This window comes from Camarhynchus parvulus, chromosome 3 (genome assembly GCF_901933205.1).
Source record: "Camarhynchus parvulus chromosome 3, STF_HiC, whole genome shotgun sequence".
NCBI classification, from domain to species: domain Eukaryota; kingdom Metazoa; phylum Chordata; class Aves; order Passeriformes; family Thraupidae; genus Camarhynchus; species Camarhynchus parvulus.
This window is the reverse complement of record NC_044573.1, coordinates 69,747,298-69,773,839: the sequence shown is the minus strand read 5'-3', so window position 1 is coordinate 69,773,839 and position 26,542 is coordinate 69,747,298. Positions and strand designations below refer to the sequence as shown.

At 44.2% G+C, this 26,542-nt stretch overlaps 1 protein-coding gene across 1 annotated transcript in view; it reads left to right on the top strand.

Annotated features, from left to right (window-relative positions):
- LOC115902109 (protein eva-1 homolog C-like) overlaps positions 1–23,707 on the top strand; it is a 203,465-nt gene extending 179,758 nt beyond the window's left edge. Inside the window, exons 6-8 of the mRNA XM_030945326.1 lie at positions 11,074–11,238; positions 14,980–15,162; positions 22,273–23,707. Of these exons, the coding sequence (XP_030801186.1) occupies positions 11,074–11,238; positions 14,980–15,162; positions 22,273–22,643 (719 nt within the window). The 3' untranslated portion in view covers positions 22,644–23,707. The remainder of the gene's footprint in view (positions 1–11,073; positions 11,239–14,979; positions 15,163–22,272) is intronic.
- The last annotated feature ends 2,835 nt before the right edge of the window (positions 23,708–26,542 follow it).

Sequence of the window (26,542 nt, the reverse complement as noted above, 5' to 3'; positions counted from 1 at the left end):
GGTAGGTGCTCAGGAACATCCTCACTGGGCTGTAACAAAACCCTGGCATTGTTTTCCATGGTGTGTATTTGCTTTTATGTGGGGTCAGGAAAGTGACTGTAATTTGCTGTTTCACAAAACTGGCAGTTACTCACAGTAGCAATTGTAGTAAGATTTGGGCTTGCAGTCCTTACTGCTCCCTTGGGCTATGCATGGAAGCAAGATGATGCATGCTACGTGTTTTCTACCAGAAAAAGAAATAAAATAAAATACATAAACCATGCAAAGAACTTTTCACAGTCTCCAAGCCAGATTATTTAAAGCTGATGCTGTGTGTCAGAGAGGTTCTGCCTGTAAATGTACTTTGAAAAAACAGGGGAGGCTTAATACTCATAATTAAAAAACATCTATAGGGTTTTTCCTCAAAATTTCCACTGTGCTCAGGAAACCTCAGCCCCAAAGGAGGATGTCTCACAGGTTATAACCATGTGAATGGAAGGATTTATATTGAAAACAGTTTTGCCACTTTGTTCACAGGTCCTTGGATTTCAAGTTTGTTAGTGTAGCCTGGTTTCTATAAGCCAAGTGCTGAACCACTGAGGAGCCAGTGATCCCCACACTGAGTTTTGGGTCTCAAACTAAGCTGTGTTTTCGTTCAGTAAATACTGATCTGCATTCATCTGTGTATAACTGAAGGGCATTTAGCCCTGTAGCTGCCTTACACAGTTTTATTCACTCCTTATCTTTATTCCAATGCAATTGATAACCTTTCACTGTGCGGGGTTTCCAGTTTAGGCATTTCATGGGACCCTGAGAATTGCCACACTAAGGCAAACATGTGACCCGAAAAAGTCACTGCCTTTAATGGCAGAGGTTACCAGCTGCTTTCTGATGACATTCCTCATCTCCTGCTATCAAGGCACTGCTATCTTTTTGGGAAAAACTTCTAGCCCCTTGCCTAGTTCTCTGCTGTTTGATTGCAGAGAGGAAAAGCTGATAAAGAACTAGCACACACTTTTGGATAAGTAGCACTTGGATAGAAGGAAAATATTTTTGTACACAGCATAGTTTTGCTGCTGTAATTATCAATGCTTTAATTATGCAAGGAGAGCAGATGGAAGAAGCTCCAGGCTGTGCCTGCCAGCAGACACTGAGACAAAACATGGGGAGCTTCCAGAGATATGCTAGTTGTGGTTTCTCTTTGAACTAGGTTTCTTTTCTGGATTGCTCTTCTGGTGTCTCAGAGGTCATCAGTGGTCAGTGGACTATAGAGTGGGTGGCATTGCTTCAGAGCCAGGCACAGAAAATCCCCTAAATATATATCTTGGTCAGTAGTCTTGATGGAGAAATTATATTCCTAACTCTTGAAATATAATGATTGGATCATACCAGGCTAGTTGTTTGCTCAGATGCTGAAGCATGAGGCTTCTTATTCTTTATTAAAATATTTGGGCAGTGCAATGTAGCTCTAGATGTCATTTTCCCTGGTACCTTCCTTTCCTGCCTGGGTTCTGCTTCCTGGCTGCTCCTCTCCTTGCTTGATGGAGGCTGGCATGGCTTCCCATCAGCTCTAGAGGGTTTCAGGACCTCTGGCCCTTTACTCCATCCCTTTCTTCTTTTTATCTTGGATATCCTTGCCCTGGCTCTCATTTAAGTGACTCACAGTGATACATAATGCTCAACCAAACACTGCTTTTGAGTACACAGTCGTGAAGATCTCCAAGGGTCACTTTCCCTGACAATGTTTGTGTACACCTTTCACTGAAATTCATGGGAATGTCTTTTGGCCCAGGTTTTACAGAATTGGTTGCTGTGACTCAGGTGATTCCTGATAACTTGCAGGGCTGGAACCACTTGGGTATGGGCTGGCATCCTGAGTACAGAGACTCTCCCTTGCTGGTGAGCAATTCCTTGCATGAGCAATGCCCTGACTCTGGATCAACCACCCTTGAACACACAATACTCACTGCTCTGTCAGTGTTCTCCTGGGAGCCTCATATTGTGCCACACATTTCCTGAAAAATAGATAAGCAGCACAAAAGAATATCTGCCAAGCCCTATAGCCTAAATGTCAAAACAGTTCAGTATTATAAGAGGAATCCCAGTACTCTGGGTTGGAAGGGTGGATCCACAAGGATCACCAAGTCCAGCTCTTAAGTGAATGGCACAACCTTGGCATTTTTAGCACCAGGCTCTGACCAACTCAGCTAAAGTCTTGCAATGTTAATTGTTTGACTAAAATGAGTGAAGATGATGAAAAGAAATAGGAGTGTGTCCAAGTCCAAAAATTGGTGTAACTCTGATCCAAAGTGGAGTGGATATATTCAGAGCATTGCATAAAATTCTAGTTTGTAATAAGTCTCTCTGAAGAAACCAACAAACAATATTCCCTAAATGCCTAAGAAAGCCAGGGCTGGTTTGCAAAGTACCAATGAAAGTATCTGAAAAATGCAGCCCAAAGAGGGGAAATAGGAAAGACTGGCAGAATGAGCCTGACTTCCTTGTTAGTCTGATTCTTGTGGGCCTGGTGGAGAGGAGATGCAGCCGTACTACCAGCCAAGGTGCCATGGTGGGATGTAGCTGAGCATGCTGGAATTTGGACAAGAATCAGCTTGAGTCTCATCCTCCTCAGGATGCGTTATCTTGTGAAAATGCAGAACTCTCCTGACTTTGGGAGCAGGCAGAAATTTACCAGATGAAAGTAACTCTTTGTATCTGCAGGTATCTCTTACAAGGCTTTTTTCCTTTTGATCCATTTTTCTTTCCAAATAGAACGTGTAGGGAGCAGACTGGCACATGCAGTGCTTTCCCCTGTGCCCTTTGGAGACCAAAAGCCACATCAAGCAGGAGATTTATGAGTTGCTGGCAATAGATGCTTCATGCTCTGTTATTACATTTCAGATGATGAAAGAAGAACAACTGACTTTCATGGCTGTGAAAGCAGTAGGAAAACTGCCTGTGGACAGATCTAGCACATGCATCACTGGATAGAAATTAAGGTGTTTTATAGCTTCAAGTTCAGATTTGGAAAGTTCAAGATAGCAGAAAAATATCTGACTAAAAGATGTGAGGCAGTTCGTAAGATTTCAACTCAGATACACTCAGGAGAATAAATCCAAAGGTAACATTATGATTCATTAACTATACCTAATTAGGCTCCTAAATTTAAGTAGACAGAATCTTCCCTGGAGGCTTTCAAAGGCACCCACCTTTCACTGTTGATGATACAAGAAGCTTAGGAACATAGCTTATTTAAGGAGGACTTCTTCCTTAGGTACCTACAGGGCATAGGTTGAGTTCCCAGATAGGTGAATTGGATTTCTAATAAGGTTATTGCATTTCTGGGCAGGCAGAAGTCAGAGGAGTCAGGGAAAAGTGATCTGTTGCCCTGTGCAGGAGGAGGAGAGCCTGGGAAGGAATGGTGCTCCTGTTTGTCTCTTCCCTGTGGAGTCTCAGTTGGATGTTCAGTGTTTCCTAAATCTCCTTCATCTCCCAAAGCCTCTGACATCACTGGGCCTTTCACCTGTGAGAGATTTCACTGGGAGCAGTGGTGAGACTGAGCTACTTTGTGTTCCACAGGCTTTGTTCCTGGACTGCAATTGCTTCCACTTTGGAAATTGCTTCTCTGATTGCAGCTGCATGAGGAAAGGATAAGCATGTCCTTTTCTGTGGAGGGCAAATAAGAGAAAGGGTTGTCTGTATTATATTTATATACTTATTGCACAACACCTCTCTAGCAGGCTGCTGCCAGGAGATATGTGTAGTAAAAGGCAAAAGCATCTGGGCTGTCTCAAGAGGAGTCTTGGCAGAGTGATCTGAAAGTTTGTATGGGTTGTGTTAGACATCCCAGCTTGTACCACTTCCCACCACTCCCAAGTCAGCAGCAGAACAGACAGATTCCTGCTTTGGGCAGAGTCTGGAGGGAGGGCCCTGGTGCAGGCTGCGGGCTTGGGGAGGTGTAGGTGGCTTTGGTTGTGACAGAGCTTGTTTCCCAGACAGTCTCCTTGCTTTCTGCATGGTGCTTGGAAGTGGCCTTACTGTAATTGGCATGAGTCACTTCCTTGTTATTGGTGGTTTGGAACACCATGTGTGGAAAACACGGCTGCAGCAGGAACTCCCTCTTGCTCTTGGGCTTTGCATTCAGTTTCAGGATTGCAGCCCATATCCATACTGGGTAAAAATTTTTTTTTTTCAAAATAACTGAAGGAGATGGAAGCTGAGGTTTGGACCACTTGCATTTGTTAAATCTCTGATCTGGTGTTTGGGGTTTTTTTTATGATAGCGAATGTTTTTCTTGGCAGTTTGTTGATCAAATCCCAACTTTCAGACTTTTGGTCTGTTGCAGAAAGTCCCTTCATGTCTCCTGCTGTCTCCTGGGACAATTTACACTTCCTGTTTAAATGGTATTGTACCTTCACTCCAGATAAAATATAGGGTGGTGTGACATGCCTTTGCAGCCAAGGTGCAGAGCTGATGTCAAGGGTGCTCAGCCTTTTCCAAGGCTCATAGAGACATTTGAGAGCTGAAGGATCTGATGATCTCCTATCAGGCAATTGTACTCCTATCTGACCAAAAATCCAGGATGTCTGGTGGCAGGGCAGGACTTGAAGGTAGGCTTTGGATGTCTGACACAACACATGTGATCATGAGAAGAGGCAAAACCTCTTTGCATGTGAGGCCCTGAGCTAGATGGAGCATGGATAGCTGGAAAAGGTTTCAGCTTATTCCTTGGCCATGTCTGAGACCCTTGGGATAAAGCCAAGGGGGTAGGCTGTGCCTCAGTTTATGTTTGTTAATCAAATTATCATCTTCCCACCGCTGTGTTTCCAGCTACACAGTGGTGTTACTGTTGTCACCAGGCACAGAGTCTTCTCTTGTATGGGATTTTTCCTTCTTGCTCTCTGACTGTTCTGTGATACTTTATGGTCTGGCACAGCCGAAATCCATTATTTTAATAGGTATTGTTGACTGACTGCTTAGTGAATTTAGGTTTTACTGTGTAAAACCCACTGTTAGTTCTGGAGTTTGAGAGAGCCATGTACATGTGTACTAAGGAATTGCTTTCTTATAACAACTTGGAATCATGGATGATCCTATTTCAGGCTGAATTCTGTGAATTCTTAAGTCTCAAAAAATAATCCTTCAGAGATGCTACCTCTAAAAACATGCAGTAGTTTATATTGGGTGTTTACTCACAGGAGTATTTTTTTATTATTATTATTTTAAAAATATGTTGAGCCCCAACAGGTTCTGGGCCCCAACGTGCCCAGATAAAAGGCTTGGTTGTAATTTTCCTTGGTGAGGGAATAATGTTTTTGTTCAAATTGCGCTCTGCTTCAAGCATGCTCAGGAGAGTTTGCTGAAGATCCTGCAGATTTGCTTTAATCATGCTGAGCTTTGGGAGCAAATGCACAGGAGAATATAGAGCAGAGGACTGGAAAATGACAAGCCCCTTGTCTGTGTGTTTTAAACACTGAGCTTTCATTGATCCTCTCCAGCTGACTGATGTGTATATCCAGTGAAGATGGAGGTCAGGGGATAATTGCTTCCTGGGAGTGGAAGTCTTTAAGCCTGTTTAGGACAGAGCAAGCATCAGAAAACACCAAATGATCAAATTAGCATAAAGAGGGAATGGTTTGAGTGCAAGGCTGAGCTTGTTTCCTTTCTTTGGCACAGACTCCCTCTGTGAGATTGAACAAATAATTTTGATATTTAAACACTTTCAAAACTTTGTCCCTGAGCCAATTCCCCATCCATAAAATATGGGGGCTATAGCATCAACTGTTTGGATTAGGGGAATAATATATGTGTTTAAATTGAAACACTCAGCAACACTGGAAAATAATTACACAGAAAGAGCAGTATTCCTCTGAAAATAATATATTGTGGCAACTGGTTGAACCCCCAGGACTGGAGTGTTTAAAACTAGACAGATAACATAGGAAACACAGCAAATTATCTCATTATGGTCTTTTCATACCTGAAGAGGGTCTGCAAGAAACCTGAGGAGGAACATGGACATGTAATGACAGGCCAAGGAGGAATGGCTTTAAACTGAAAAACAGTAGGTTTAGACTGGGTATTAGGTAAAAATTCTTGACTGTGAGGGTGGTGAGGCACTGGCACAGGTTGCCCAGAGTTGCTGTGGCTGCCCCATCTCTGGAAGTGTCCAAGGCCAGGTTGGACAAGGCTTGGAACAACCTGGTCTTGGTGAAGGTATCCCTTCCCAGGAGAGGGGACTTGGAACAAGATGGTCTTTAAGGTCCCTCCCAACCCAAACCAGTCTGAGATTCTCTGCCCTTAATGAACAGTGGAGAGGCATTGACTGGCCTTTCCATCTCTTAGCACTGCAATTAGGATGTTTCTGCTTGTAGACACAGAATGTTGCTGCTTGTAGACACAGTAACTTTTTCTTTTCATTAGCCCTGGCTTTTCTGGCCACACAAGAAACTGCTTGTGTGAAAATTCCAGCAGAAGGCGTCTCCACTGAGTACAAATAAGGATACTGTCAGCAGCACCAGCATGTGCCTTTTCACACTGTCCTGCTGGCTGCTCCTACCGACTGATGGATCTGCTCTGCCCATGAGAGCACACTCTGGCTTTGATTTTCCTTCACCCCTGTTTCTGCAGTGGGGGGAGACTGCCAGGCAGCAGAGGAGAAGTTTTGTTGTGAGATGGGTGCAATTAATTCATTACAAATAGGTAATGCAGCTCTTGGCTTGGGAACTGGTATAAATTATTGCTAACATGATGTTGATTCAGACAGATGAGCAGTGGGAGCTGGGATTGCTTTTAAAGCAGACACAGAGGGATTATGTAAAGACTTGAAAGCCTGTAATGGAAGAGGAATGAACCTGCTGATCCGAAAGAATTGCAGATTTATAACCTAGAACCAACTTCTGCAGGTACCTTCATGGATTGTCACAGAGATGGTGACACTTTGTCTCCAGATCAAGTCCTGGCTGGCATGAAATCCATGTGGTGATGTTTGAGTTGAACGCCAGGGTGAGTGGCTGAGCAGGGCTTGCCATCTAAAAAGTTAGAGCTCTGCCTGTGCTTCTCAGATGCATAGCCCAAGTTGCTGTAGAATTTTATCATTTGGATAAATATCCACATTTCAATGCTGACTGCTCCCCCCTGAGACTGAAAGTCCCTAGAGGTCCCCAGAGCAACTCATCTCCTCTCTTGCAGATGATCCAAGCTCATTTCTCATGTGCATTTTTAAGTGCAGGGTTCCTGACTATGAGGTGTGTGAACACTTTTACTGAAGCTGTTTCTTCCCCTCTTGATCCATCACTCATTCTGCTGATTGAGTTGCTTTAACTTCTCTGCTCGATTGCCTGGAGCAGGACAAGTGCCAACCCTTCCCTGCCAGGATTTCTGTGCTTAATACTGAGATAAGACTAAAATCCTTGGTACTTCTTTTCTGGTGGTTTTAATAATAAATAACTTTCCTTGACACTTTGCTTCAACTCATGCCATGCTTTGTGTCAGATGCACTCCTCTCCGGAGAATTTAAGGAGGGCATTTCAAAGGAACCAGATGTTTAATCTTTCTTGTGGAGTTGGCTGCCACACAGGAGCTAACTGGAAATTGTGAGGTATTTTACACTTGAGAAATGCTTTCCATTTCACATCTTTCTAAATCAAAAGAAAGCTGTGTATCGGCTGAGCATCATATAAACTAGAAAAAGAGCAGACTTGCTGCGTGCCATCTCTCTGTGTACTCTTTACAAAGATGGGCCTTTCCTGGCAAAGTGTACTCAAGATGTTTATGGAGTCCACAGAGAAAAATGATCCCTTGAAGTGGAAAAGTCCAAGTTTGTGTGCTGTAGACATCCTGTGCTGCTCTAAGTTGCTTCCAGAGTTTTAAAGGGATCTAGCTGCTGATGTGAAGAAAAGCACCTCTTGGAATTTTTGAAAGTACCAAAGTGTGTGCCAGTCACAGGTGTTAAGCACGTGCCTGCTTTTGGGAATCTCACAGCCACCTCTGTTTTCTTTATCCTCACAGCCACCTCTGTTTTATGGCACCAAATGACTACCTGATAGTGTTCTTACTTCCTCAGCCACCCCAAAGAGGTAACAGCACACCCCTATCCATAAGGTGCTGTGACAATAATACTCTCTATCAATGCTTCTCCTTGAATACTTCTCTATCTCTACTCTTCCTTGGGATATTGTTGGCCAGTTGCTGACTGATTTAGCAATGGTCTGCTTTACCTGGCTCCTTCCCTGGTTCTGTTGGTAGCATTCAGGTGGTGGTGGCACAGATGCCAAGATGGAAAAGCCATATCTCAGTTCTCTGGGCGTCCTTAGGAACACCCAGAGATGATGGTGTTTATTTCCCCTGCTTCACTCAAATGTTTAAGTGTTGGGTAGTGTCACTTTTTCTATGAAAGATGCAGGTTCATCCAGCCTGTCTTGTGCCTTGGAGATGGTCATGAATGCTGAGAGGTAAAGGAGATATTTATGAAGAAGAGTAAGTCTGAAACATGAAAGCTTTTTTCTTCACTGGATGCCTATCAACAGGATACTGGGATGCAGTTTGGGTGAAAAGTTTATAAAGGAAAATGTCCTGTGTCTGTCAAATACTTACCAGGTTCTCAGTCTGAGATACAGCAATAGGACTCTTTATTTTTGGAGGGTGCTGAGCCCTATGTGCTCTGCGTCCTTTTGGGTGCCTCAAATTCAGCACCCAGAACTGCAGTTCTCTCTGGCTGTGGTTTGCAGGATAATCTCTGTTCTACCCACCCCCTCTCCAGACTTTCTGATATTTCCCTGGCACAGGTATCCCCCTCATTCCTGTCTGGTTCCTACCAGGGGATGTGTTTTTTTGCTGCCTTCCAACTGTTGCCAATTCAGAGCTCTATGCCAGCTCTTTGATATTCAGAAGCTGAGGGGTTTTCTGTCTGTTTCCTGACCTAGCATGACTCTTCTAATAATGCAAGACCTTCAGTGCTGATGTCCTGGCAGCCTAATACAGGAGGTCAGTCTGTAAATCTACTTACAATTTTCTTTGCCTCAGCAAAGACAGTAAGTCAAACATAATGTAAACAAAGTGGTTGGATCACTTCACCCACCAGTAATGTGGTGGGTGATGCAGGCGAATTTAATGGATGCGATTAAATCTCCTGTTCCAGTCTGGCAGCTGATTAGCTGCAGGGGGCAGGCAGGAATTTCCTTTCTGATCCAGAGCTGCCCTCTTTCCAAGTTCTCCTTCAAGCTTCTGCCAAGCATCTCAAAGTGCTTTGCATTTTTAATTGTGCTTCTTCACGCCCCTGTGAGGGTGGAGATGAGAGATAGCATGATCCCAAGTACAGCCCTGGGGAAACTGAGGCATTAGGAGGGGGAAACCTGCTTGAAATGAGAGAGGAAGGTGGTGTTAGACTTGGAGAAAGGGGACATGGGCATCCCAGAAATCTTCTCTTGAAGCTCATGTGGGTCTACTGAACTTGTGCCTAGTGCTCAACAGTCTATGTCTTAAGAACCCTGAAGTCTTAGTTGTCTGCTAGGCATTAATGTGTAGTAACTGACAGGAAAAATAAATCTTTCTCCTGTGGAAATTTTAATTTATTTTTGTCTTTCATCACTCAATTCCTCTACTTTCTGAAGAGAATGACCTGTATACATGTTGCAGACATCTCTTTATGAAAAATCTTTTCTTTAGGATTTTTCCTTCTGAGAAGCTGTGGCCTCAGAAACAGATGTAAACAATGGCTGCTGTGGAATGCAACAGGTCTGTCTGGATTGGCCCATCTTGGATGTTTATAATTAATGGCCAATCAAGGACCAAGCTATCTCAGACAAAGTCCGAGAGAGCTGCTTTTGTTATCATTTCTTTCTATTCTATTCTTAGCTTAGCTTAGCTTCTGAGGAAACCTTTCCTTCTTTTTCTTTTTAGTATAGTTGTAATATATATATATATCATAAAATAATAAATCCAGCCTTCTTAACATGGAGTCAACATTCTCGTCTTTTGCCTCAACCAAGAACCCTTGTGACCACTGTCACATATACATATTTCTTCTCTTTGTATGGAGAAGCACTTTGCTCTGAAATAGCCTGAGGTGTTGGCTGTGGCTGAGGAAGAGAACTAGTTCAGCTCCATAGATGACTCCATTCTTTGTCCCTACAAGGGAAATTAGTGAATTCACTGTGTGGATTCACCTTCAGTGGGTGTATAATGAGGTAGCTACACCACCTTTGATTTCTTTACCTGGTTGTACAGCTGAAGAGCTGGCCTTGTAAGGGGGAGAAAACACTCCTGTTATTAGGGCATGCTTTGGCCCAAAGAAGAGACCAGAGATGTTCAAAAAATCTGTCAAGTATCAACCATCATTCCACCTGCATGTTGCTCATGCTGTGTCTGACAAAACAGAGAGCAGTAGGGGTTAGCTGAGTCTTCATGTTCCTCGGGATGGTGGGAATGAAGAATGAGCCTTTCCCATCTTGCAGCCTACAACTCAATGGGAAACTGTATTTTGGATCTCACAGGGTGGGGAGTGTTTCTTACAGCAGGAACTTATTTTTTGTGGTGGATTATTTAAGCTTTATGATTTTACATGAACAGCATCCTCTAGAGTTCGGTTTTGTGAATCTGCAGTGGACAAAAACTTCTGATGTTCAGTCTTGAGCCAGCACCTTGATGGCTGAGAGTGGCAGGATTTCAGGCATAGCTATAGCTCCCATTGCTATAGGGCATCCTGTCCAGCCTGCTGTCATGGTAGGAGCAGAGAGCTCTCACTGAAGTGCTCTGAAGCCTAGAGCTGAGGCCAAAGCCTGGTTTACTAAACTCTGTTTCAGTTTCTGAGATGAGTGTTTAAATAGAACATCTGAATCTGATCCTTAGCCTAGTCTCAAGGCTTAATTGTAAATAAACAGTATCTTAATCACTTTATGGTTTCCAGCATTCTCTCATTGAATGTCTCTGTGCTGGCATTTGGAGAGAATTCATCATAGTGGAAAATGACTGTCTGTTTGGGCAGCACGTGGTATAATGAACTATCAGCTGAGCCCGTAGCATGATGTGACAATTCTCATTCTGACCAGCCGAAGTAACTCTAACAATTATGCTCTTCTTGCTCCTCTCTTTCAGTTCCCAAGAAGCTTCTGCATGAAACTCAGGCAGGACCAACCAATCAACAAGTGCATCAGAAGCCACATTTCCCGCTGCAGCCAAGAGTGTTTGACCCCAATGTTATAGGGGACGGCGTGTTCCTTTCGGATGTCTCTCCTTCCAACATAGAGCCAGCTCTCCCAGGTAGCTGTGACCGTTGTGGTGTTGGCCCAAGCCTAAGGGTGTTGTGGTAACTGTTCCTTTCCATCTCCTCTTTTGTGGATTTCTGTATTGCTCCTATATCCCATGCACATCACAGTCAGAAAGGGCTGTGACAGCTTCAAGATGTGACCAGCAATGGACTAAAGGGAAACTGTGAAACTGCTCAAGGAATAGTTGGGATAGCAGTCATGGCCATGCCTGTCCAAACTCATCACAGAAATACTTTCCAGACCTGTCTAGTGGCAAAGGAAAAAAAAAAAAAAACAGGGCAGAGACAGTAGATCTGCCTCATGGGACAGAGAAGTTTTCAACTGAACTTTGAAATGCAATGCTATTTTCATAAAATGCAAAGTGGAAAGATATGAATGAAGTCAGATCTTAGCCATCTCTAGGGATAGGTGAGTAGGAGGAAGGGGTGGTGTATGAATAAAGGAAAATTGCAGGTGAGCACGTGTTGGATTCCTCTGTGGTTTTGTGTTGTTTCCCAATATGCAGGAGATGGTTTATGACACTACTGAAAATCCCAGTCTGTGCTCCCAGAGATTCAGCTTGAGGGTGGATATGGGCAGAGCTTGTCTCTGTCTACACTTCTGGCAAAGTTAATCCACAGCTTGGATAGTCAATTCACAAATAAACAAGAGCTGGCAATAACAGGTTTGTCAGTATGGAGGCCCTCCTGTAAAACTGTCAAGGGAAAGAGTTTTAAGTTAGTTCCAAATAAATATTGTGATCCTGGAGATTCTTTTAAGCAAGGAAAAATATCCTGAACTCATTTCCACTCATCTAAACATTTTAACTTCTACGAATGACGCCTTTTGTTTAGTTTTCACATAGTTTATTCATTCACTTTCAAAATATGCACCACTTTTCAAACAAAGATGTCATTTTGAAATTAAAACCTAGAAGAATGTTTCAAAAATAACAAAATAATTGGAAATTTCTGTAATCTCCCTTCCTGTTTTATTTCTTTTGTTAAAACTATTTGCTAATGTCAGCCTGGTATCATGAATAACCTCTCCTGTGCTCATACTGTGGTGTTGGGCAAATTTACTGCTGGCTGAAAGAATTTTGTTCAGCTTTGGTGTAAACTCACAGAGAAACCATTCAAGTGACTGGCAACAGCTAAGAAAGCGTGGTGAGGAGAAAACCGGCAGTAGTGAGCTGATTAGGCATTGAAAAGTCTCCAAAGCCAGCAGGGAGGAAAGGGAATATCTTTTAGTATGATCCTTAAAGAAATGGCAGACCAGGGAACCCCATAGTGTAGTAACATATGGCCCTTGAGAAATTGTGTGTGTTTGTTTTTTCCTTCCTGCATAAGTCCAGTCATTTTCTGCCTTCTGTGTCTATGCTTGTACAGTCCTGCCAATGATAAAACCAGTTCTGTGGTTTTGTGGTGCTCTTTGCTGGAGTTTAGTGTATGCAGGCCCTATTAATTTTAAAACATGTTTGATTGCATCTGTTCATTTGACAAGTTAGAAGTGAAAAAAAAAAAGGGATTCTTCTTACACCTCACATCTCGAGAGGAGTTATCCCTTACTCTGCCTCCTGAAGACACTGTTGTGGCACATGGCTTACAAGGGCTACTCCACACCCAACAGAGGTGGTGTCCCTCTGACATAGGAAATATGTATGAGGTTATTTCCTGGTGGTGCCCTTCATTTTCCTCAATTATGTGAGCTAGTTAATATAATTAACTAGCTCAGAGCCAGACCTCAGTCAGAGACATCTCGGGCAGGATTCAATTACCCCCACACAAATGTGTCATTTGTGATCACCTGGGGTGTTCACCTGGCTTCTAGATGAATGGGAATTTTCCCTGCATCCCTTTTCATACCTGCTATCTCTGCATGGATGTCCTCCTGACCCTGGGGTGTCTTAGATGTTTGTGTATGAGCAAATACATTGAGCTTCAAGTGTCTGCTGTGGGGAGAGCTGAATGACTCTCTGCTATCCATCAGCTAATAGCAGGATTCTTTTGCCTTAGTTTAGACCCATGGTGCTACTTGAGATGCTCTGAAATATCCAAGTTTTAGGTTCAGTTTTTGGAAGTTAAATATTTACCATGCATCTCTGGATTTCCTTGGAACAGCAGTAGGGAAAAATTTGAACACTTGTACAGGCAGATTTACCAGACAGGGAGGATAAAGGAGATATTAGAGGGCATGTTAATGTGAATTTTAAAAAATTCTGAACCAAAAAATATTGTGAAATGTTGCTATTGATTTCCTGCCAAATGTGCCCTTGGACCTTCTGTGTCCATTTTGCACAAGGGGTCTGCAGTAACCTCTATTCTCCTAAAGCAAGAGGCTCTTGGGATATTTTACACTTTGGGATATGACACCCAAGCACTCATGTTTAAACATTTTGCTTGGAATCCAGTCATTAACACCATGGTAACCTTGAATATGTGGCTTTCCCAAGGCCATGCAGCTATTCAGTGGCAGAGGTACAGCTGTGCCCACATTCCTTGGGGCTGATCCCTCATAGTGACACCTGGACATCCATCCCCGCTGGTTCTCCTCCAGGCAGATTAGGAGTTGGCATCACTGCACACACATTCCTGCCCTCAGTCCCTCTCCATCCAGTATTACCTGTTCTCTTTGACACCCCTCACTTTCTGTTACTGCTTCCTTGGGCTGAGCTGCTTCCTGGCACCCGCAGCGGGAAGCTGAAGATGATGTCTTGTGCTGCTGGGTTTGCAGGGAAAGCAGATGGATCAGGCAGGCAAGGAACAGAGACCATCTCACGTCACCACTCCTGACAGAATGCCTTTGCTTGCATGGCACTGGTGGCATCATTGGAGATGGAGGTGGCAGTGTCTTGAGTTTAATACCTGCAGATAAGCAGAAGCCAGGTGCAAGTCTGTGATTTTACAGAGTGGTGCTTGCTTTTGCCGAGAACTAGACACCCAGAGAAGGGAGTCTGGAAATCTATAATAGCTACAGTTAAAAACTCACATGGATGATGGAGCTGGATCCTGTGCACTGACTTTTTCCTGTGTTGAAAACAATTACTGTTCTGTGAGTAGTGGGGGTGTCTGCCTGCAGATCAAGGTGTGGGGAGGCCTCAACAGTGAGCTGATAAGGTCTGAAAGGGTCTCTTTGAGCCTCCTGGAATGAGCTGCCTCCTTAACTCTAGTCCTCAACAAATAAAATCAAATCATTAACCCATGTTCACTCACCTCTCCAGAGGGGAAATGGTGTCTGGGTGAAACACAATACGAGCAGGCTTCTGAAGGAAGTCATAAACTTAGGTCTGCCCTTCCCCACGAAGGCTGGGGAGAAAGCACGTCTGTTTGCCAGCTGTGGATGGATCACTACAGCACCACACCAGCAGAGGGTTGTGGGCTCTGCCTGTGTTTTCCAGTCCTCCTTACAAGCTTAGCTGGATCCATTGTTGATAAAGGCTCCTTTGATTTACATAAGAGAAAAGAAACCTGATTATATATTTGCTGTAGCATAGGTGGGTGTGTTTAAGTGGTGACATGAAAGAGCAGGAGATGGGGGAGAGATGATGATGATGCCTGGATGCAGATGGGGTGTGAGCTCAGCTGAAGCTGCTTGAGAAGGTTTCATTACCCCCCAAAAAGGGACAAATTTGGGTGGTTCCCTGTCAAGCAGCTCCAGATTTCTGAACACAGATGCTGACCTGGGGATAAGGCGAGGTAGGGCTGGGTCGCGTTCTACATTCCTCATTCCTCATTCCCTTTCTGTGTCAAAGCAGAGAAGAAGAAGGGGAGGTCAGCCGCTTTCTACCCCGTAGACAACACCCCCCTCCTGCTCCCTGTGGATGAGACAGAATCGCCGGGGCTCAGCAGTAGCAGCAGCAGCAGCATGGAGCCCGTGGGCGTCGGCACAGAGATGGCCCTGCTCAGCAACATCCTGGCAGCCTATGCCTTCATCACAGGTACTGTTTGTCTGGTGTCTCACACCTCCCTGGGCTCCTGAAAGCTTTTTGTAGACCCTCCTTTCACAGTTACCCAGCGCTAAATCTGCCTCTCTGAACTGTTTGTGTATTTCATTCTTCTCTCAGCGAATTCTCTCTTGAAAGGCCTGACTGGGGCAGCTCTAGCAGGCAGTGTATAACAGAGTTTATTGTGCACTGCTTTCCACTGGCTCTGCTCTCATCTGCAGTTAAACACAATGTAATCTTACAAGTGGTATTATTCCTAATGCTTCATTTTCCTGGAGATCAAAGCCTGGCTCATTAGAGAGGCAAGTTTGTTGTCCTGTAATTTGGAAAATAAGCAGCACTCAAATCTTTACACTGCTTAAGAGAATTTGGCTTATCTTCAGTAGAAGTGTGAAGATGAAGTAACTTGAGAGTCTACTTAATTGTATATTTAAATCTACTTTAGAGTAAGATTTCCTTGGATCACAGTTTATCTTTCACCCACGTGTATCTTTCAAGTAACAGGGGAGCAGTCTTCTAAAAAAAATTCACGTTAAAAGGTAAATGAAAAGTGACAGAACCAGGGGGAATGCCTTTAAACTGAAAGAGAGTGGGTTTAGATTAGATATTAGAAAGAAATTCTTTACTGTGAGGATGGTGAGACACTGGCAGAGGTGGCCCAGGGAGGTTGTGGCTGCCCCATTCCTGGAAGTGTTCAAAGCAATATTAACTAAAACTCCAGTATTTGTGAGCTACTTTTTCATGTCTGCCAGCTATTTCAGTCTTGCTAATTCATTAAACAGTGTGCGTTCTTGCTGCCAATGCTCTTGCTCTTGCTGAGATGCCCCCATGCTGCTAATTCAAGTATTTGGATTTGAAGAAACTAACTTGGGCTTTTCACTTTGGAACCACTGAGTAGATTAGTGAGAGTGTTTCTGCATATTATTTAGTGAAGGATTCTTCTAAAAGCATCATGAAGGGTTGTACAAATTTCTGCCCTTCTACACATCTAGTGCTGTCATCAGGATGCATTTTTTCATGACAGCCCTCAGAGTCAGGCAGATTAAATGGGATTAGTAGTGTTCTTCACAGAAGATAGCTGTGTAGGATAGATTTGTTTTCTTGCATGAGTATTTCCAAGGAAAAGTTAAACAAACAAGCTTTAAAGGAGTCTTCTGTCTATACCACTTCTTCCCCCTTACCTACAGCTACCAGATTTAACATGAGAGTACCTACCTTCCCATCCCTACTATAAAACAAAATTCTGTTAATATTGTGTTCCCCATCTGAACAGTAATGAGCAGAGAAAGCTGTAGGATTAATGGTCCAGGATATTTGGGACTATGATTCAGGGCTGCTGACAATGCTCCATGGACTTTGCTTCCACTGACCACAGCAGAGCTCTTTGACTCTATGTTGGTTTTGGGGCACAAAGTGTTGATTCATCCCTGTCACAAGGTGTCAGCCTTGGCAGGAGCCTCCACATTTTACTGCAGCACAAACAACTTTAACTGTCCTGTTGCTGTGGGATTTGTCTGTCCTGTCTTGTTGTGGTTTCCTTGTGTGGTGTTCACATCTACTGGATGTCAAATAGGTAAACTCAGACCTCAAAACTTTGGTTTCACATGCTGAGTTCAGGACTTATGTTTTCCAATGTATCATGGAACCATAGAATGTTTTAGGTTGGAAGAGCCCTTAAAGATCAGCTGGTTCCCACATTCCTCACCATGGCTGTTAGATGGGTTTCAGTCTCAGCGACATATATGTCCAGTTTGTTATTTATTATAAAAATACTTGATGACTGACCCGTGGATTGAAACAGCAGATGTCCTAAACCATCTTTATCTGCTGCATGTAATTTAGCCTCTGCTTTTAGTGGAAATGATGGATTTGTCGTGATTTATTTTGTTATATGTGAGTATGAGATGTTTTAGCTTATGACTTCTGTGTCACAGGGCACAAATATAATTTACATAAAACTAGAGCACTGCCAAGCCACCCCTCTTCATAGTGCATATTTTGAACAGCAGAGCAGTTGGATTTTTTTTTTGTGCCTGCCTGAGTTTGGGGCCCTGAAGGCAGCTCAAGCCACAGCTGATGTCCATAGAGGATCCATTATAGTGGCTCAGGAAAGTCAAGGTATTGAGCAGCCAGGGAGGGCTGGTTCTGGGTCACACATCTTCCCACTGCTCCTGACCACAGCTCTGGTGCCAAAGAGAAACAGCAGTGCAAGAGCTGCTCTGTTCCATGACACTGAAAACGTCCCTCAGGTGCTCTCTGCAGACTGAAAGTGCTGCATTCAGGGCTTCCCCATGCTGATGAGTTGTCTCAGAATAGGAGTTTGCAAAAGAAAACTGTAAATAGGCAGGGGCAGTATAAAAAAGTGGTTTTTCTCTTGGGGCAGAGGGTGGTGGATACTCACAGGTCCACTATAGGGAAATGAAGCTGTGGGTTTTTGCTATTTCATGGGTAAAGTGCAGGTTTGAAGGGATGATCCTCTCTACTGCCTTTCCTCTCTCCTGGCAGTGGGGTGTTTTTTAGCCTGGGGAGAGCATCCACAAATAGTGGAATCCCTTCTGTGCTCAATGGTTTTCACATTTTGTGCACAAAATGGCAGTTTTGGGTGGGCAGCTGCAGGTGAAGAGTGTGCACACTCAGTCACTCACACATGCAGAGTCTTGCAGTGCACAGAGAAGTGCCAGTATTAGCAAAAGCCTCTGTGCTCATTTCCACCATCTTTTGGACTGATATTCCCACATAAGAGCTGGAAATCTTCCTATGGACACCTGAATAATAAAAATCAAAATAGTAAAAAGCAGGAAGCAAAAGAGTCCTGATTTGCAGCTATCATGGTTAAATATCGGAGCCAGTTAGGTGTCAATCTCATCCCAGATTCCAGAACCTATTTCTTCAGAAACAGGGAAAAAGTGTGAATAATGTCGATGAGAAATGAAATTAGTAGCTGATCCAACAGATAAATATTATTTAGAGTTCAGTCTTGCAAAAGACTCAGAGACACCCTTTATTTGAAAGCTGATTTTCTTTATAAAATTAGGTTTTTAATTAGAGGCTATCTCTGCCTACAAACCTCAGACCTGTAATTTATTGTGGACCTGTTCCTGAGTGTTTGGAAAGTCTTCAGCAGTCTCAGTGACAGCTGGAACTGTCCTTGCAGTCACAGACTATCAAGACCTGAAACATGCCTCACGGTTACATAAATATTAAACATTCAAAATGTATCAGAGCTCTTCCAGTGCCTCCCTTCGGACAGGAGACTTATCCCAGTTTTGTCACTGCATTTAGGATGAAGTAGTTGGAGGGAAACCTCCACAAATTCCTGTTTTATTCTTCTTTCATAAGCAAAGCTTTGCTGCCAAGTTATTAACAAGGGGCTTCCAAAATACAGCCCAGGGGAGATCATTCCAAATTTTAGACTGCTTGGCCTGAGCCTTATTAATAAGGGGCTCCTGGAGAGCTTCCTCTGTTCTATCAGGGGATTTTAGCAGCCTGTGGGGCTGACTGCAAATTCCCTAGAAGATATTGCTCCTGCTGTTTGTCTGGCCATGCTTAATGCTGAACTTTTACTGGGGGCCATCTGAAATTTTCCTGCCCACTGAGGTTTTGGAATGCATGAAGCCATTACAGGAAGCCAGCAGCGTTAATGCCTAGATTGTTTTTTATTTATTGAAACAATTTATTATAATAGCAATAACAGCCTTGGCCTGGGGCATTTCCTGGGGAATTAATGGCAGTCTGGGCTGATGCTCCCAGCACATTGTTAGCCCTCAGGAAACAAGCTCCGTAATTGCTGCTGGTTTGGTTGGAAAAATAAAATAAATGTGTTTTTAATTTTTTTTTGTCTAGTTTGAGTGCCTAGAAAATGGTGGCTTTTGTGTAGAGGGTTAGGTAGAACATATATCTTTTGTCTGCATGGACTAATTTTAGGCTTGAATCACTGACATTTTTATCAATGCTTCCAATACAGGGAGAGAAATACAAAGAAGGAGCAAGGTAGCCCCAGCCAAAGAGATTGGCAGAAACTGGGTTCTGCTGGAAGCTGGGAGCTGTCATCTACAGCATTGGAAGAAAAAGCTTCGGTGGTCAAAATCTATGTTTTAATGAGTGTATACACCCATACACACACAAGAATGCATATCAAAATTGTGCTAACACCTGATACTCATGCCCATACACTTTTAAAGAACTTTTTTCCAAGTATAATGAGTGTTTTGAGGAGCTTCGCTGTTGGTGTGATGAATCTGGGCCATCTTCAAGCTTTTGGAAGGTGCTGAGCATCCATTTGCTGAACAAGGTGCCTGGTTTTGGTCTTTACAAGTAGAACATGCAGTGGGTTAGGCTCTCAAAATTACTAATCAGCCATCAAACCCCCAAATCTAGAATCTAGACTATCGCTGACTTGGCTACTTGAAGTGAGAAAAAGCAGAGCCTGTGGTTTTTAGCTTAAGTTGCTCTTTCTGCTGTGAAAAAAAAAAAAAAGAGATGCTGTGGTGCAAGTGGATTCTATACACGATAAATGTCAAGACTGCAGCTGAACACAGGGTTACATCTCTGTGAGGAAGTCCAGACAATGTCTCAGATGTTGACAGAGTAGCTGTAGGAGCTCATAAATGCCACTGGAGCCCAAAAATTCAATTACAGCTCTTGCACTGCATGAAGGGCTGTACGGATGAGCACAGGCAGGGGAAGAAAAATAGTTGCTTAAGTAGCAATGGAGGTAAAATTGCTCATGTACTGGATACAGTAGCATGGAAAAAGGAATGTGGAGGAGAAAGGAAAGGCAAGACAAGGGCAAAATTTGGGGCAGAGGATCTACATGTGTCTGTGTCTCAGGCTCCAGTCTATGTTTTTTTAATGAGTTGCTCTAAAGGAGCAAGCAGTGGAACTAATGCAACAAAATCAAGCCCATGTGTGTGCAGGACTGGTGCTCAGGGAAGTGCTCATGGCATCCTCTCAGCCAGGCAGAGCCAAGGCAGACTGCACCCAGTGCCTTCCAGTACAGACACCCCAGTTCTGCTCTTTTGCTCACACTCCCATGATCCAGGTGTCCCCAGAGCCCTTCTTAGGGCTACCTGCAAGAGGAGCTGGGTGATTACTGTCCTCAGTTAAATTGCACATGGAGGTAAAAGTGTTATCAGGTAGGGACTCTGCTTTTCCTGGTTTTTTTTTCTTTACTGTTTACATAGGACAGCAGCAGCCTTTGCTTTTTCCTCCTACTGCACAAAGGAGGCTGCAGTTTTGAGTCCTGACCCTTGCATTCAGAGAACCCATTGCCTCCAATGGAAGCAGAATTTCACTCAGCCAGGCTGCTGCAGGAGCCATTGGCACATTCTCCTTGCCTGCTCTGGTATCTTCTCTTTTACCTTTGGAATTTTGCTGTCTTGCTTTTGTCAAAATATCTTAGTTTAAAGCCTGTGGCTTTGGTCTTGACCTTGCAACTACTGCTGCGTTTTGTAGAATGTTTGGTTAGAAGATACCTTACAGACCATCTAAAGACCTAAAGGCCATCAGTTCTAACCCCCTGTCATGGGCCCACTGGCACATTCAGTTCAGTGTCCTGCTTGTTCTTTGCATTACAGCCAAGTTTGCAGGAGGCTGGCCCACCTCTTTGTTTTTTTGGACTTATCCACTGCACTTTCCTCAGCTTTCTTTGTCCTATCTTCAACCTGATTTTCCCCCATGTCATCCATACCAACCACTCTTGGATCAGTTTAATGATTTATTAGCCAATTTTCAGACTATCTTGACATCTTCTTCTACCTTGGCTCATCAGTCACCTTTGAGAGTCATTTGGGAGAGAAGCGAAGAGCACAAAGGCATTTAATCTCTGTAACTGCTCCATGAGCACCTCCAGGCCCTGAACTACAGGCTGCTTAGAACAGCACAAGCCAGTGTTTGGGCTCTGACCATGGAGTCAAAGAACAATTTAGGTTGGAAGAGGCCTCTGCAGGTCACCAGGTCCAATCCCCTGGTCAGAGCACAGCTAACTTCTAATTTAGAGCCAGCTTTGAAATTAGAGCAGGGTCTTGCACTGTTGAGTTTTGAACATCTCCAAATAGTTTCCAGTTCACCTTTGACAAACTTTGCTTTAGGAGATTGGCTAGAAAGGGCACTTCTAAAAGTATAGTGCAGAGAAGAGAAGCCTTTTAGCTACAGAGATCTTTTGGGGTCGAATGTCAGAGTCTCAGCTGGCAGAAGCTGTTATAGATCCATCTCTGGGTTCAAGGGAGTAAAACTCATCTGAGGAACTGACTCCATCCTTGAGCTCAAGACACTCAGCAGACGCTGCAGAGTAGAGCTAGCCTTGACATTTCTGCTCAGTTCACCTTTACCCATTTAGTGCACCAATAAACCAGGATGATTCAGCCCAGGGGAATGGCAGTAACAACATTTATCATAATTACACATCTAAGTAGTCCCATGAACCAAAAAAAAAGAGGAAAAAAAAAAGAAAGGAGGTGGTACATAAACAAGATGACCTAGTTTGAAAGGCATTGTGGATCCTTTGGAGTCTTGTTATATCACCTCAGAAATGTGGCTGTGCAGGACTCATCCTGTTGGTGCACTGACTCCAGTTCTGCCTGTGGAGCACAGGTAGATATTTTGGTGGTCTGGGCAGGGAGCCAGCACTCTTGCCTTAGATAAGCAAATGAAGTCTATGAATAAATAATGTGCATTTTTGCGATGCTGCCAAGCCTCCCATTTCAGCTGGGCCACAGCACAGGGCACATAAAGTTTTATAATCATCCTTATGCCTGGTGAGAAGGTAGAGGATGCAACAGCAAGATGCACTTATCTGCAGCTGCCTGTGCAGCCACCCCATGGGAATCAGATTTAATTCTGTGGGCTGCTCCCTTCCCTTCCAGACAACTCCAAAACACAACTGCAGCAAACCCACATTCTGCATGTGGGCAAATGCCTTGGCAGCAAATCCAGGGTTTAAATTCCTGATTGCCCTGGTGGGAGGAGACAGGAGGACATGGAAGTAAAACCAGCCAGTGGAAACTCGGCCCCTCCAGAAAGTGTTGTGGTGTGTGTGCGTAGGGGCTGCGTGTGTTCTGCTCTTTGAAGGGTTCTTTTCCTCCATCATTTCCTTTCTCCCTGCAGAAAACCCCGAGCGGGCTGCGCTGTATTTCGTGTCCGGAGTGTGCATTGGACTCGTGCTGACCCTGCTGGCCCTGGTGCTCCGGGTGTCCTGCCGGACGGACTGCAAGCGCTCCTCCTCCAAAAAACCTCCCCGGGAGCGGGAGAGCGACAGCGACAGCAGCGACAGTGACGACGACTCGGACACCACGTCGGACCTGTCTGCCCGCAGGCACCGCAGGTTCGAGAGGACTTTGAACATGAACGTGTTCACCTCGGCGGAGGAGCTGGAGCGGGCGCAGCGGCTGGAGGAGCGGGAGCGCATCATCCGCGAGATCTGGATGAACGGGCAGCCCGACATTCCCGGCACCAGGAGCCTCAACCGCTACTACTGAGCCATGGGGGCTCCGTGCTCCTGCCCTGCTCCCCGGGGCTGCCCCACGCCTCAGGGAGGAGAGGGAGGGAGCAATACAACACGGGCATCTCCCTTTTTCCCATCAGGTGTGCCACCTGGAGCGGCATGGATGGACAGCCATGATGATTCCCCATCTCTCTCCCTGACACCTTGGTATCACCCCTCTTCCCGGACGCTTTCTGGTTTCAAAGAAGTGATTGCCAACTTGCCAACTTCATTTCTGAGCAGCAGGCAGGGAGAAGACAATGGCAGCTCTCCCGTGTGGGATATGGCATTGGGCACATCCTGGTGTGAGTGCTCCTTTCTTGGCTGGACAGCGAGGCTCTCCAGGATCTGGTCTCCATTGAGGATTTTTTGGTTCCCCTTTCCCGAGGACTGTGGGAGAATTGTGAACAAAATGACAACTCTGGAAAGATGATTTGGGGGAGGTGCATCCTGACCGATTGTCTTGTGACTTCAGAAGCCATGAGATTAACCTAATTACAACCCAACAGCAAATAGGACTTGTTAAGAACTGGGGGATGGGAGGGAGGGGGATTCTTCCATCGTGAAATCATCTCGGTGCTTGGATGTTTGCCATAGTGTGTTCAGTTATTTATGGCTGTCTTTTCATCTTCCTTTTCAATGGGAACATTTAGTTTTTTTACTGACACCTCAGGGATAAAATCCTATTTTTTTTTTTTTAGTCTGCTCTCCCTGCTGGCCCCTGTCAAACACAACTCAACCCATCTCCAACAGTGAAATTCTGGTAATATAAGAGATGTGTCAGTCACTAGTGAGAAGTTAACAACCTCAAAGAGGTTGAAAAAGGTTTTCTTTTTGTTTTAAATATATATATATATATATTTGAAGATGCTGCACAGGAATGTGCCTTATTCTTTTTTGTTGTTGTTGTTGTTGTTAAACTACAGTTTTCCTATGGATAGCAATGCACAATGTTTTATATATTTTATTAAAAAAAAATAAAATTCTGTGTTTACCAGAGGAAAACCAACACAGAAGAAGCCATGTCTGACAACAAAATGGGTAATAAATGCTAAATAAACTCTGGTTTGCTTCAATACAGTTGAATTTGCATCCTTACTTTTGGCATAGGTGTTGCTTGAGGGAGACCTTTGGAAGAGTAGCACACCTCTGCAAGCAATCAAGGCTGATGCTTTCTGCATGCAGGGAACTGGCAGCATCTTTTTTTTCAGATGCAGCCCATCTATCAACTTCTGTGGTGCACATGGACAGGAAAGCTGAGCAACGTGTTGGTTACTCAAGGGGTCGCCTCAACGTGATTTCATGATGCTTTGAGTCTGTCCCCACACTCACATCATGCCTGGGCCAGAAGCAAATGTTAAATGAACTGGGAAAAAAAAAAGTGTGGAAGAAAAGGTGCAATGTTTTAAATGTTTTAGTGCTTCTTCAGTCATACCCTGTAGTTTTCAATGGGATATCACCACCCTCTTCACTCCCCAAGCAGCAGGTCACATCAGCTGAAGAACTTGGTGTTTCTCACATCTGCACGGCACTACTGTAGCCTGCATGGCTTTGGGGTCTGCTCCTCTGTCATTTAGGCATGGAAATATTATTTCCAGAATCTTAGGAGTTTGCAAGGAAAATAAAGATCAAAAGCTCTGGCTACCCAGAGCTTTTGCCAAGCTTTAAGGAGAGATGGAAATGGGTGGACCTGCCCACAAGATGACTGAGGATGTTGTAAGGGATGGTGTGCTGTGCCAAACAGCTGCATGGTGGGACAGACCCCTGGCACTTGGGGCCTTCTTGGCACTCTTTGGGATCACTGGGGCTTTTCCCTTAATGAGGAAAGCTGGTTGGGAGTGCCCACAAATACTCCTCATGGCTCTTGCAGGGTGAGAGCTAAGCTGAGCACCTGCAGCTGGTGGCACCGGCACTGTCTGAGGTCAGGCTGGCTGGTCAGAGGTGGCTTCACCTGGGAAGGCAATCTGAGCACTGTGGCGTGATTCTGGGTCTGGTCCTGTGAAGATTTGAATGGAAAGGCTCAGTGTTGGAATGGAATGTAATTTTTGCATCTAATATGTGGAAATAAAGCAGGAGGCAGGTCCCAAGCCAGGTGCTTTAGCTGGAATGTTGAACACACTCTGCTGAGGGTGTTGAGGAGCAAAGACAGGGTGAGGTCAGCGGGGTCAGTTCTGTTGGCCGTGTGTTTTCCCCTACAATGACACAGTCCCTCAATCCTGGTGATTCAAGGACAGCATGTTTTCAGATTTAGAATGCTCTGTCCTGGGACATAGCTTGCAAAACTGATTTTAAAAATGTTATAAATGAATGGATTTATGTGTATGATTTTCCCAAATGACTTTTTGTTTGACTGGAGGAAAGAACAACTGTGGTAAATCTAACTATACCTGATATGCAACTGTGGGATTAAAATATCTGCTTCAGATGTAAATCACAGCCAAACTCGAGTTGCAAATGGATGAACAATCCTCCCTTAGCATTGCTAGTGCTGCTGTAAATCTTCCAGATGAAGTTTGAAATATAAAGGAGCAGGGTTGAGCAGACAAACCCATCACAACCTTGCCCTAGGTAAAAAAATGTAATACAAATAGTCTCGCTGTCTTCACTCCATGAGCAATACCTTCACGTACTTTCTAGCTCCTATTTTGTCTCAGGGACTTGCATTTCTAAGAAAACTTTGACTAAAGAAAAACTGCAATCCTTGGAGCTATGGAAAAGACTTTAAGTCATTGGGTAGCTATTTCTCAATTTGTCTCAGAAGTGCTCAATAATCTGTCTGAGGAACAAAACAGTCAAAATTCATGGGGCAAGAGTTTGAGACTCTTGGGGCAAGAGTCTTTAGCTCCAGCAATGGAGCAAAATCAGTCTCCTGGAGTATGGAAGAGCTGGATTCACTGGGGGTGGGGTCAAATCTATATTTCTTACCCTGCAAAAGAATATCTTAAGCACACGGAGGTTTGGACTTGTCTGGTTTCCACCTTCTGTGTTGTGCTCAATGTGCCATGTGAATATTAAAACACTAATAGAGCCCAGGAACAGAGAAAAATTGCTTTTCCATAAGCCTACTGTGAATCCCTCTTGTAGGAGGTTATGCATAGCTCTGCTCTCTTACTTCCATCCTTAATTAATTTTTTACTTTAAAATGAAATATTATTTCCAGAATAACACTCTTCAAATTCACCAGGACAGATAAAGGAGTCGAAATCAATTTTTTCTGTTTTCTGAATGAAATTCTTAATTTACATTTTTAGATGCTGAATTCATTTTCCATGTGGATCTGGTTTTCATGCCTCAGTTTAACTTTAGAATTTTATAATGGGGATAACAGAGCAATCCTGGATTTGATCACAAGGGGAAGCACATGACATTATATTTAATGGAGCAGCATTGCAGCTGCCACATGTTGTCTGCTGGACAAAAGGCTTGGGACAAGTGAACCTTGAGCAGTGAGGTGCCTGTGCTGGACACTTTCACACCTCTTGCAACTGCAGAGTAACCACAGAGGTGTGCAGTTGTACCATGTTAGCTCAGTGAATGAGTGTGATGGGCTGGAAATCTGAGGGTTGCACTCCTGGGAGAAGATGAACACATGGAAGAGATGAGTCAGGTTTTCAGAGCCTTGACTGCGCGTTCATTGTCCTCCAGTCCTCCGTCCTGTCCTCCTGGGCAGACGGTTACAGAAGCCATGGCTGTGCATGGAGAGGTGGCAGAGTGAAGGTTGCTCCAGCCAGACCCCCACCCTGGTGTCCCACTCTCTTCCCATGCCCCCTGACTTCTCAGGGCTGTTTTCCCCTCCTGCCACCATCCGGACATTGGCACTGACCTCCTCTGAGGCCCTGTGTTCAATGCACCCTGAAAATCTCAGTAATATGGTGTTTGCTGCTTTTCCCATAT